Here is a 14,102-nt window from a genome sequence, read left to right on the forward strand (position 1 = left end):
ACGCTCAGACACATTCACACGCTCAGACACATTCACACGCTCAGACACATTCACACGCTCAGACACATTCACACGCTCAGACACATTCACACACACATTCACACGCTCTGACACATTCACACGCTCTGACACATTCACACGCTCTGACACATTCACACGCTCTGACACATTCACACGCTCAGACACATTCACACGCTCAGACACATTCACACGCTCAGACACATTCACACGCTCAGACACATTCACACGCTCAGACACATTCACACGCTCAGACACATTCACACGCTCAGACACATTCACACGCTCAGACACATTCACACGCTCAGACACATTCACACGCTCAGACACATTCACACGCTCAGACACATTCACTCACTCAGACTCAGACACTCACTCAGACTCAGACACTCACTCAGACATTCACACACTCACTCACACACTCAGACATTCACACACTCACACGCTCAGACACATTCACACGCTCAGACACATTCACACGCTCAGACACATTCACACGCTCAGACACATTCACACACACATTCACACGCTCAGACACATTCACACGCTCTGACACATTCACACGCTCTGACACATTCACACGCTCTGACACATTCACACGCTCTGACACATTCACACGCTCTGACACATTCACACGCTCTGACACATTCACACGCTCTGACACATTCACACGCTCAGACACATTCACACGCTCAGACACATTCACACACTCAGACACATTCACACACTCAGACACATTCACTCACTCAGACACATTCACTCACTCAGACACATTCACTCACTCAGACACTCACTCAGACACATTCACACGCTCAGACACATTCACACGCTCAGACACATTCACACGCTCAGACACATTCACACGCTCAGACACATTCACACGCTCAGACACATTCACACGCTCAGACACATTCACACGCTCAGACACATTCACACGCTCAGACACATTCACACACACACTCAGACACATTCACACACTCAGACACATTCACACACTCAGACACATTCACACACTCAGACACATTCACTCACTCAGACACATTCACTCACTCAGACACATTCACTCACTCAGACACATTCACTCACTCAGACACTCACTCAGACATTCACACACTCACTCACACACTCAGACATTCACACACTCACACACTCAGACATTCACACACTCAGACATTCACACACTCAGACATTCACACACTCAGACATTCACACACTCAGACACACTCACTCACTCATACATTCACACACTCACTCACTCACACACACACACTCAGACATTCACACACTCAGACACACTCACACACTCAGACATTCACACACTCACACACTTAGACACACTCACACACTCAGACATTCACACACTCAGACACACTCACACACTCACACACTCACACACACACTCAGACATTCACACACTCAGACACATTCACACACTCAGACACATTCACACACACACTCAGACACATTCACACATTCACTCACACACTCAGACACATTCACTCACACACTCAGACACATTCACTCACACACTCAGACACATTCACTCACACACTCAGACACATTCACTCACACACTCAGACACATTCACTCACACACTCAGACACATTCACTCACACACTCAGACACATTCACTCACACACTCAGACACATTCACTCACACACTCAGACACATTCACTCACACACTCAGACACATTCACTCACACACTCAGACACTCAGACACTCAGACATTCACTCACACACTCAGACATTCACTCACACACTCAGACATTCACTCACACACTCAGACATTCACTCACACACTCAGACATTCACTCACACATTCACTCACTCACTCACTCACTCACACACTCACTCACACACTCAGACACATTCACACACTCAGACACATTCACACACTCAGACACATTCACACACTCAGACATTCACACACTCAGACATTCACACACTCAGACATTCACACACTCAGACATTCACACACTCAGACATTCACACACTCAGACATTCACACACTCACACACTCAGACATTCACACACTCAGACATTCACACACTCAGACATTCACACACTCAGACATTCACACACTCAGACATTCAGACACTCACACACTCAGACACTCACACACTCAGACACTCAGACACTCAGACACTCAGACACTCAGACACTCAGACACTCAGACACTCAGACACTCACACACTCAGACACTCACACACTCAGACACTCAGACACTCACACACTCAGACACTCACACACTCAGACACTCACACACTCAGACACTCACACACTCAGACACTCACACACTCAGACACTCACACACTCAGACACTCACACACTCAGACACTCACTCAGACATTCACTCACACACTCACACATTCACACACTCAGACACATTCACACACTCAGACACATTCACACACTCAGACACATTCACACACTCAGACACATTCACACACTCAGACACATTCACACACTCAGACACATTCACACACTCAGACACATTCACACACTCAGACACATTCACACACTCAGACACATTCAGACACACTCACACACTCACACACTCAGACACACTCACACACTCAGACACACTCACACACTCAGACACACTCACACACTCAGACACACTCACACACTCAGACACACTCACACACTCAGACACACTCACACACTCAGACACACTCACACACTCAGACACACTCACACACTCAGACACACTCACACACTCAGACACACTCACACACTCAGACACACTCACACACTCAGACACACTCACACACTCAGACACACTCACACACTCAGACACACTCACACACTCAGACACACTCACACACTCAGACACACTCACACACTCAGACACACTCACACACTCAGACACACTCACACACTTAGACACACTCACACACTCAGACACACTCACACACTCAGACACACTCACACACTCAGACACATTCACACACTCAGACACATTCACACACTCAGACACATTCACACACTCAGACACATTCAGACACATTCACACACTCACTCACTCACTCACTCAGACACTCAGACACACTCAAGGCAAGGCAAGGCAAGGCAAGTTTATTTATATAGCACATTTCATACACAATGGTAATTCAAAGTGCTTTACATAGAAGAAATTAAAATAATCAAAAGAAATCAGAATAATTAAAACAGTTTAGAATAAAAGATAAAATACAGAAATCAGAATAATTAAAACATAAAATAAAATACAGTGCAAACAGTCGGACGAACAGTGGCACAGTGCTCATTCAGTAAATGCACAGCTAAACAGATGTGTTTTGGGTCTGGATTTGAATGTGACTACTGTAGGAGCACATCTGATCTCTTCTGGAAGCTGGTTCCAGCTGCGGCTGGCATAGTAGCTAAAAGCAGACTCGCCATGCTTAGAGTGAACCCTTGGTATTTCTAGCCGATGTGATCCTAATGATCTGAGTGATCTGTTGGGTTTATATTCAGTGAGCATATCTGCAATGTATTGAGGTCCTAGGCCATTGAATGATTTATATACCAGTAATAATACTTTAAAATCAATCCTAAATGTAACTGGCAGCCAGTGTAAAGACCTGAGGACTGGTGTGATGTGTTCATATTTTCTGGTTCTGCTCAGAATCCTAGCAGCAGCGTTCTGTATGAGCTGCAACTGTCTTATGGTCTTTTTGGGAAGGCCAGTGAGAAGTCCATTACAATAATCCACCCTACTGGTGATGAAAGCATGCACAAGTTTTTCTAAGTCTTGACTGGAAACAAAGCATCTAATTCTTGCAATATTTTTCAGGTGATAATATGCTGATTTAGTTATTGCTTTGACATGACTACTGAAACTAAGGTCTGACTCTAGAGACACACCCAGATTCCTGACTTGATTTTTAGTTGTTTGACCCCTAGACTGAAGGTATGCGTTCACCTTGAGAACTTCATCTTTGTTTCCAAACGCAATGACTTCAGTTTTGTCTTTGTTTAACTGAAGAAAGTTTTGGCACATCCAATTGTTTACTTCATCAATGCATTGGCAAAGGGAGTCAATGGGGCTGTAATCGTTAGGCGATAGGGATAAGTAGAGTGGTGTGTCGTCTGCATAGCTATGGTAAGCGATTTGGTTCTTTCTCATTATTTGGCTCATTGGGAGCATGTACAGGTTGAATAGGAGTGGCGCAAGAATTGAGCCTTGAGGGACTCCGCATGTCATGGATGTCCACTCAGACTTATGGTCTCCTATACTCACATAATAACCTCTGCCTCCTAAGTATGACCTGAACCATTTTAGGACTATCCCAGAAAGCCCGACCCAGTTTTCCAGCCTGTCAAGAAGTATTTTGTGATCGACAGTGTCAAATGCAGCACTGAGGTCGAGTAGTACCAGCACTGATAATTTGCCTGTATCAGTATTTAAGCGAATATCATTTATTATCTTTATGAGCGCGGTCTCTGTACTGTGGTGCGGTCGGAAACCAGATTGAAAATGGTCAAAGTATCCATTCGAGCTTAAGAATTTGTTCAGCTGATTGAAGACAACTTTTTCAATGATCTTGCCTATGAAAGGAAGATTTGAGATCGGTCTATAGTTGTTTAATATGGTCTTATCCAGATTGCTCTTTTTCAGGAGGGGCTTGACAACAGCAGTTTTCAGGGAGGTCGGAAAACTCCCAGAGAGAAGTGAGGCATTTACCACTTCTAGGAGATCTGCTTCTAAGCTGTGTAACACATTTTTGAAAAAAGATGTGGGAAGTGCATCAAGGGCGCAGGTTGATGTTTTTAGTTGCTGTACGGTTTCTTCCAAAATTTTGCCATCAATTTCTTCGAAATCAGACATAGTTGCTACTTTCTCGTGCTGTTGTTTGATCTGCCTGACCCCAGCGCAACTCAAGGATGAGCTGATCACCTTTCTAATATTATTGATTTTCTCAGAGAAGAAAGAAGCAAACTCACTGCACTTTCTCACTGAGAGCATTTCACTGGGAATCTGGCTTGGGGGGTTTGTCAGTCTCTCTACAGTAGCAAAAAGAGTGCGCGTGTTGTTTATATTGCTGTTTATAATATTCGAGAAAAAAGTCTGTCTAGCTTTGCTTAGTTCCTTATTGAAAGCATGGATGCTGTCTTTGTAGATGTTATAATGGACTACAAGTTTTGTCTTCCGCCACATGCGCTCTGCTTTTCTGCATTGTCTTTTCATATTTTGCACTGCTGTTGAGTTTCTCCAAGGTGCTTTTTGTCTGCCACTCTTCTTCCTGACTTTCACAGGAGCAATATCATCAATTACACTCTTAACTTTTGAGTTAAAAGAATCAAGGAGAAAATCAACAGAGTCAGCAGATATGCTTGGTGTTAAAGATATAGCCTTCATAAATAGTACACTAGTATTCTCATTTAAGCATCTCTTCTTGACAGACACAGATCTAGCTTCAATGGCAGGAGAGATCAATATATCAAAGAAAATACAAAAATGATCAGACAGTGCTACATCCTTAATAACAATTTATGAAATGTTTAGACCCTTACTGATAAGTAAATCTAGAGTGTGTCCACGATTATGTGTGGCTCCATGTACATGCTGAGTCAGATCAAAAGTTTTTAAAACAGTTTTGATTTCTTTTGCCATATTGTTTTCTGCATTATCTATGTGAATGTTAAAATCTCCAGCAATGGCAAAGCAGTCAAACTCTGAGGAAATAGAACTTAACAGTTCTGTTAAGTTCTCAGCAAAAGCTGGAGAGTATTTTGGAGGCCTGTAAACAATGATAAGTAAAATGCGTGGAGCACCTTTTAACACAATACCCAGATATTCGAAAGACGGGTAATTCCCAAATGATATTTGCTTACATTGATAGACATCTTTATAAAGAGCAGCTAAACCTCCGCCTCTTCTGACAGCTCTGCAGACACTCATAAAAGTAAAGTTAGGAGGGGCTGTTTCATTGAGGACTGTTGCACTGCAACTTTCTTCTAGCCAAGTTTCATTTAGCAACATAAAATCCAGGTTGTATGTGGTTATTAAGTCATTGACTAAAAGTGATTTATTTTTAAGTGAGCGGATGTTTAAAAGTGCTAACTTAACAGTCTTACTTTTTGTCCCCACAGCAATCTTGGTATGTCGTGTAATAGGCACCAGATTAGATGGGTTTGCTGTACGGCTTTTGAAGGCCTTAGACTTTCTATCATGTAATTGAACAGCAATAGAAAAACATACAGGCACACTGGGTTCCCGCTTGTTCTGTAAACATTTGAGAAAGTTATTGTTATCATAGCGGGGACCCGACACATATCACTGAGAGCTGGTATCAGTTGTTTTTGGTTCACCTCGAGCCGCCGGAGGAGGGTGTGGGCCCTGGCGCTGTGGCAGAGGCCGAAGAGCTCTCACAGGGGGAGGGGGAGGGCGAGCTGGGCCCGTAGGCTTTGGTGGTTGTGGGGCCTGGCGTTTTTTGGTTGGTATCTGGGGGCTCGCAGCAAAAGAGTGGGATAGTCTAGTTCCAGCGTGCACCAGTTGTTCCATTTTCTCTGAGAAGCACAGAAGTGGAGATGCTGGAGAGAGTGATAATGTTTCCAGTGAGAGTGATTTTTGCTCTGGTGTTATTGGAGGCTGTAATATGCTGTCCTGGTTTCCCTGGCTGTTTTCCAGAAAGTCGTCCTTGGGTGCTGTATATTGGAGCAGTGCTGGTATGTCACAGTCTGTCTGTGGTGAGCTCTGTGGGCAGGGCTCAGCTGAGATTGTGTCCGTGAGCAGAGGTTGTTGTGGCTGAGTGGTGTTATCACTGTCCTTGTGTGATGTGTCAACCGCATGTCCATTCAGGGGCTGAAGTGAAATCCTGTGGTCATTCATACTGTATCCAGGTGTGTGTGTGCCATTCAGGTTGAGTGGATTGGCACACATTGCAGAAGGATGACGGAGGGAGAAGTAGATATTGTCCTTTAGCACTCTTGAACCAAGTTTGTTTGGGTGGTGGCCATCCTGTTGAAACAGTTGCCTCTGACTCCAGAAAAGATTGAAGTTGTCAATAAAGTTCACTCCTTTTATATTGCAGGTTTTTTGCAGCCATGTATTAAGCCCAAGCAACCGTGAAAACCTGTTTGTTCCTCTTGCTGGGAGTGGTCCACTGATGAATGTTTGAACTTTCAGTCTTTTAAGTGTTTCAAAAAGTTCATTGAAATCCTTTTTAAGAAGTTCCGACTGCTCTTTATGAATATCATTCTTCCCCACATGAATGATCAGTCGATTTGCAGTCTTATGTTTCATCAGAATGTTCTGAAGTTCCCTGTTTACATCAGATGTTGTTGCTTGTGGAAGGCAGCACGTTGTTGTATCCCTGCTATTAATGTTTCTGATTACGGAGTCGCCCACTATCAGAGTCCTGGGCTCGGCTGCACTGTGAGCTGAGTGCCGCTGTCTGCTCGACCTTGAGCCCCAGTTAGCATCAGTGTTAGCTACTGGTTGATTCAGTCTGTGTTCAATCACATTCATCAAATTTGGGGATTCCTCATTCATTAATACTTCAAATCTGTTCTCAAGATGTATAGGCGGTGGTAGGAGACCAGTGTTTGCAGTCCTTGTCAGAGCCGTATCTGGGGTAGAGGATGCTACTGCAGTAATATGTGATGCTCGTGACAATCTGATGTCTCGAGTGCCTTTGGGTCTCGCACCCTGTTTGTGCCATCGATTAGTAAAACGATCGGCTTGTTTCTCTACACTCAGTATGGCCTGTCGAGAAGCACTAGATTCATGGGACTCACCGGCTGTATGCTGAGGACGTCCATGACGAAGCTCTGTTGTGTGTTCCGTCTGGTTTGGTGGTCCCGCAATTTTGGTGGTCCCACTCACACACTCACACACTCACACACTCAGACACACTCAGACACACTCACACACTCAGACACACTCACACACTCAGACACACTCAGACACACTCACACACTCAGACACACTCAGACACACACTCACACACTCAGACACACTCACACACTCAGACACACTCAGACATTCACACACTCAGACACACTCACACACTCAGACACACTCACACACTCAGACACACTCAGACACACTCAGACACACTCAGACACACTCAGACACACTCAGACACACTCAGACACACTCACACACTCAGACACACTCAGACACACTCAGACACACTCACACACTCAGACACACTCACACACTCAGACACACTCACACACTCAGACACACTCACACACTCAGACACACTCACACACTCAGACACACTCAGACATTCACACACTCAGACACACTCACACACTCAGACATTCACACACTCAGACATTCACACACTCAGACACACTCACTCACTCAGACACACTCACTCACTCACTCACTCACACACACACACACACTCAGACATTCACTCACTCACACACACACTCAGACATTCACACACTCAGACACATTCACACACTCACACACTCAGACACACTCACACACTCAGACACATTCACACACTCAGACACATTCACACACTCAGACACATTCACACACTCAGACACATTCACACACTCAGACACATTCACACACTCAGACACATTCACACACTCAGACACATTCACACACTCAGACACATTCACACACTCAGACACATTCACACACTCAGACACATTCACACACTCAGACACATTCACACACTCAGACACATTCACTCACTCACACACACACATTCACACACTCAGACACATTCAGACACATTCACACACTCACACACTCAGACACATTCAGACACATTCACACACTCACACACTCAGACACATTCACACACTCAGACACACTCAGACACTCAGACACATTCACACACTCAGACACATTCACACACTCAGACACATTCACACACTCACTCAATCACACACTCACTCACTCAGACACATTCACACACTCAGACACATTCACACACTCAGACACACTCACACGCTCAGACACACTCACACGCTCAGACACACTCACACGCTCAGACACACTCACACGCTCAGACACACTCACACGCTCAGACACACTCACACGCTCAGACACACTCACACGCTCAGACACACTCACACGCTCAGACACACTCACACGCTCAGACACACTCACACGCTCAGACACATTCACACGCTCAGACACACTCACACGCTCAGACACACTCACACGCTCAGACACACTCACACGCTCTGACACATTCACACGCTCTGACACATTCACACGCTCTGACACATTCACACGCTCTGACACATTCACACGCTCAGACACATTCACACGCTCAGACACATTCACACGCTCAGACACATTCACACGCTCAGACACATTCACACGCTCAGACACATTCACACGCTCAGACACACTCACACGCTCAGACACATTCACACGCTCAGACACACTCACACGCTCAGACACACTCACACGCTCAGACACATTCACACGCTCTGACACATTCACACGCTCTGACACATTCACACGCTCTGACACATTCACACGCTCTGACACATTCACACGCTCTGACACATTCACACGCTCAGACACATTCACACGCTCAGACACATTCACACGCTCAGACACATTCACACGCTCAGACACATTCACTCACTCAGACTCAGACACTCACTCAGACTCAGACACTCACTCAGACATTCACACACTCACTCACACACTCAGACATTCACACTCACACGCTCAGACACATTCACACGCTCAGACACATTCACACGCTCAGACACATTCACACGCTCAGACACATTCACACACACATTCACACGCTCAGACACATTCACACGCTCTGACACATTCACACGCTCTGACACATTCACACGCTCTGACACATTCACACGCTCAGACACATTCACACACTCAGACACATTCACACACTCAGACACATTCACACACTCAGACACATTCACTCACTCAGACACATTCACTCACTCAGACACTCACTCAGACACATTCACACGCTCAGACACATTCACACGCTCAGACACATTCACACGCTCAGACACATTCACACGCTCAGACACATTCACACGCTCAGACACATTCACACGCTCAGACACATTCACACGCTCAGACACATTCACACGCTCAGACACATTCACACACACATTCACATTCACACACTCAGACACATTCACACACTCAGACACATTCACTCACTCAGACACATTCACTCACTCAGACACATTCACTCACTCAGACACATTCACTCACTCAGACACATTCACTCACTCAGACACTCACTCAGACATTCACACACTCACTCACACACTCAGACATTCACACACTCAGACATTCACACACTCAGACATTCACACACTCAGACATTCACACACTCAGACATTCACACACTCAGACATTCACACACTCAGACATTCACACACTCAGACACACTCACTCACTCATACATTCACACACTCACTCACTCACACACACACACTCAGACATTCACACACTCAGACACACTCACACACTCAGACATTCACACACTCACACACTTAGACACACTCACACACTCAGACATTCACACACTCAGACACACTCACACACTCACACACTCACACACACTCAGACATTCACACACTCAGACACATTCACACACTCAGACACATTCACACACTCAGACACATTCACACACACACTCAGACACATTCACACATTCACTCACACACTCAGACACATTCACTCACACACTCAGACACATTCACTCACACACTCAGACACATTCACTCACACACTCAGACACATTCACTCACACACTCAGACACATTCACTCACACACTCAGACACATTCACTCACACACTCAGACACATTCACTCACACACTCAGACACATTCACTCACACACTCAGACACATTCACTCACACACTCAGACACTCAGACACTCAGACATTCACTCACACACTCAGACATTCACTCACACACTCAGACATTCACTCACACACTCAGACATTCACTCACACACTCAGACATTCACTCACACATTCACTCACTCACTCACTCACTCACACACTCACTCACACACTCAGACACATTCACACACTCAGACACATTCACACACTCAGACACATTCACACACTCAGACACATTCACACACTCAGACACATTCACACACTCAGACACTCACTCACACACTCAGACACTCACTCACACACTCAGACACATTCACACAGTCACTCACTCACACACACACACACAGTTATTATGCGCTAAAGGATTAGGGTGTGAATACACCTATTGTCTGAGTGTTTGTTTTATTACTCATCTCCTATTCATTGGCTCAGATTATGTTCAGGCAAAGCCTCATGAACCCGAACAACTAGATTTTAGTTGACAGTTCTCCAGAATCATCTTTGTTGGCAAAGATGCTGAACAATGGGTCAATATTATTTACTAGTCAAAAGATGTCAAGCTGTATGTAACGGTAAATGTTTTGAACCAGAAATCTTTTGTTGCACCAGCCGTGATCACACTCCTTTTAATTGACCTAACAGCTTGTAATCATGTCTGGTCATATATCATCTGCTGTTATCATCTGCTGTTTATGTGAGCACAGGAGATCAGCTCCACTGTTGCTTTAATCTGTCATGTTTCCCCTTGCAGCGATCGAGGAATACAAGCCTCAGGACGCCACGACTAACCCGTCGCTCATTCTGGCCGCCGCTAAGATGCCCAGCTACCAGCACCTGGTGGACCAGGCCATGAAACACGCCATGGCTAACGGGGGGTGAGAACATGCCTGTCCTTTCCTCTGACTGTGGGCAGAATTCACTGCGCTCGCTTCGTTCCTGTTCAAAGGGTGACAGAAACGGGACTGTTGTGTTATATCGTTTCTTAAAGATCTAATGTATATTATACAATTTCAGGAGTGAGGAAGAGCAGGTGACCAATGCCATGGACAAGCTGTTTGTAAGCTTTGGTCTGGAAATCCTGAAGAAGGTTCCAGGCCGGGTCTCCACTGAAGTCGATGCCAGGTAAGATGTCACATGATCTGCACTAGCGCCGTCAGGTGGTCTGCACTAGCGCCGTCAGGTGGTCTGCACTAGCGCCGTCAGGTGATCTGCACTAGCGCCGTCAGGTGACCTGCACTAGCGCCGTCAGGTGGTCTGCACTAGCGCCATCAGGTGGTCTGCACTAGTGGTCGACCGATATGTCGTCTGATATTTAGCATTTTTAAAATATCGGCATAGGCCGATAAGTTCTTCTGATAGGCCGATTGTGTTGGAAGCGGGACTTTAATTTTGCCGGGCGGCACTGAGAACACCAGTGGCGGATCACACAGCGCTCTCACATTCTCCGTATTCATTAGTTTACGATCTCTGTCAGTCATATCTCTAAGACGAAAATGTGCCACTCATTCATGCTTCATGAACCGTTTATTAGTGCGGACCAATAGACAGCGCCACGCCCCGAACTCGCCAGTCGCAGGCCAATCTCGATTAGTGTTGTCACGATACCAAAATTATTGTTTCGATACCGATACCAAGTCAAGAATTGCGATTTCGATACTTTTCCTGAAAAGGGAGAAACACTCTAATATCATTGCTGTGCTTTATTTTAAAACCGGGACAACATTCTAATCATATGTGTTATATACTAGTGTTGTCACGATACCAAAATTATGACTTTGATACGATACCTGGCTAAAATACCTCAATGGGGAAAAAAACCGAAAACAGTAAAAGTCACTGAAAAAATGACAGAACTTACAATTCATTTTTTTATAAATTAATTAAAAAAAACTTTGTTCCTTCCCTGCTTTTTGACCATTCCCTCCCCTTTATTAAATAAAATAATAATAATTAGCAAGTGCCTGTGTGTACGTCCTTACAAAGATGTTTGCAACATTGACATTATCATCAATCATGTTAACATTTGCTGACCTTTCACAATTCTGAACAGGTTAGGATGACCAAAATCTTATTTCATGAAACGAGTTATTTAATATTTTTTAATAATTTTTAAATAAAATATTTTTTTATAATTACAATATAGATATTTAATTTAATTGTATCTTTGTTATTAAAAATAAGCAAAAATGACTCATTGCTCAGGATGTTACGCACGTGTGTGCGCGCGCGTTTGGGGGGGTGTATTTAAAGTGGTTTACCGCTATACCGCGGGAATATCTTGCTTTTCAACCACGGTGAGAAAAAACCCATACCGCCCCAGTCCTACATCTGGCATGCTATGATCTGCGTGAGTGGTATTTACGACAGTAACGTTAAATACAAGTACTTTGACAAAAACGGAAATCCTGCATAGTGCCGCTTTAATGACATTTCTTAGCCTTCAAATGATCAAATAAGCTTTTAATCATTGTATAACATCTGTTAAAATCATTTGTTGATTTTTTTTAAGTGCATTATCATATGATTTGAAAGGGGGAAATAGAAGTGAAACGTATGTAAGCATTTTAATTAACATGAAATAATGATCTGTCATTAGTAAACATTAGCAAGCACATTATCTTATTTATCTTATTTCTAGCTTTGTGAATATATACATTAAAAAATGATTTGTTGGGCAATACATAATGTTTTGTTAATGATTTATTAAGGAAAGTGTTACTGCACAAACATCCATTTCATGATTTTTTACGTTAGCATCTGGTACCCACTGGACGCATTCTTGATGTTTTAATGCACAAAATTAAGAGCAGCAGTGCAATTTAAGCAGCTTCAAACCTCACCAACATACAACCATCCATACAACATGCATAGTGTGCTTTTTGTCACAAGATGCTTCTGAATGGCAGGTGATGTTTGATTTCCAGGCTGTCCTTTGATAAAGAGGCGATGGTGTCCCGTGCCCGAAGGCTCATCTCTCTCTACGAGGAGGCAGGAGTCGCTAAAGAGCGCATTCTCATCAAACTCTCCTCCACGTGGGAGGGCATTCAGGCCGGACGGTGAGTATGTTCACTACAGCTTATAAGATGATGGCGTTACACACTGTTGCTCCGGTGTGTTGTCTTGATGACCGCACACATGGTGTGAAAGCTAATTCATCAAATGCACCTGTATTATTTAGAAACGGGATGAGAGCGAGTCCGCTTACGTCTGTGTGTTTGGCTGTTTGTCAGGGAGTTGGAGGAGAAACACGGGAT

At 44.4% G+C, this 14,102-nt stretch overlaps 1 protein-coding gene across 2 annotated transcripts in view; it reads left to right on the plus strand.

Moving 5' to 3' along the window:
* taldo1 (transaldolase 1) overlaps nt 1-14,102 on the plus strand; it is a 45,082-nt gene that overhangs the window by 21,130 nt on the left and 9,850 nt on the right. For both annotated transcript variants that reach the window (XM_077197607.1, XM_077197608.1), the window contains exons 2-5: nt 11,600-11,723; nt 11,863-11,970; nt 13,773-13,904; nt 14,079-14,102. The exon at nt 14,079-14,102 is cut by the window's right edge and continues 152 nt beyond it. In XM_077197607.1, the coding sequence (XP_077053722.1) occupies nt 11,600-11,723; nt 11,863-11,970; nt 13,773-13,904; nt 14,079-14,102 (388 nt within the window). The remainder of the gene's footprint in view (nt 1-11,599; nt 11,724-11,862; nt 11,971-13,772; nt 13,905-14,078) is intronic.

Source organism: Siphateles boraxobius, unplaced genomic scaffold (assembly GCF_051911475.1).
Source record: "Siphateles boraxobius isolate OS27281-9 unplaced genomic scaffold, OSU_SipBor_1 400, whole genome shotgun sequence".
Taxonomy (NCBI): Eukaryota; Metazoa; Chordata; class Actinopteri; order Cypriniformes; family Leuciscidae; genus Siphateles; species Siphateles boraxobius.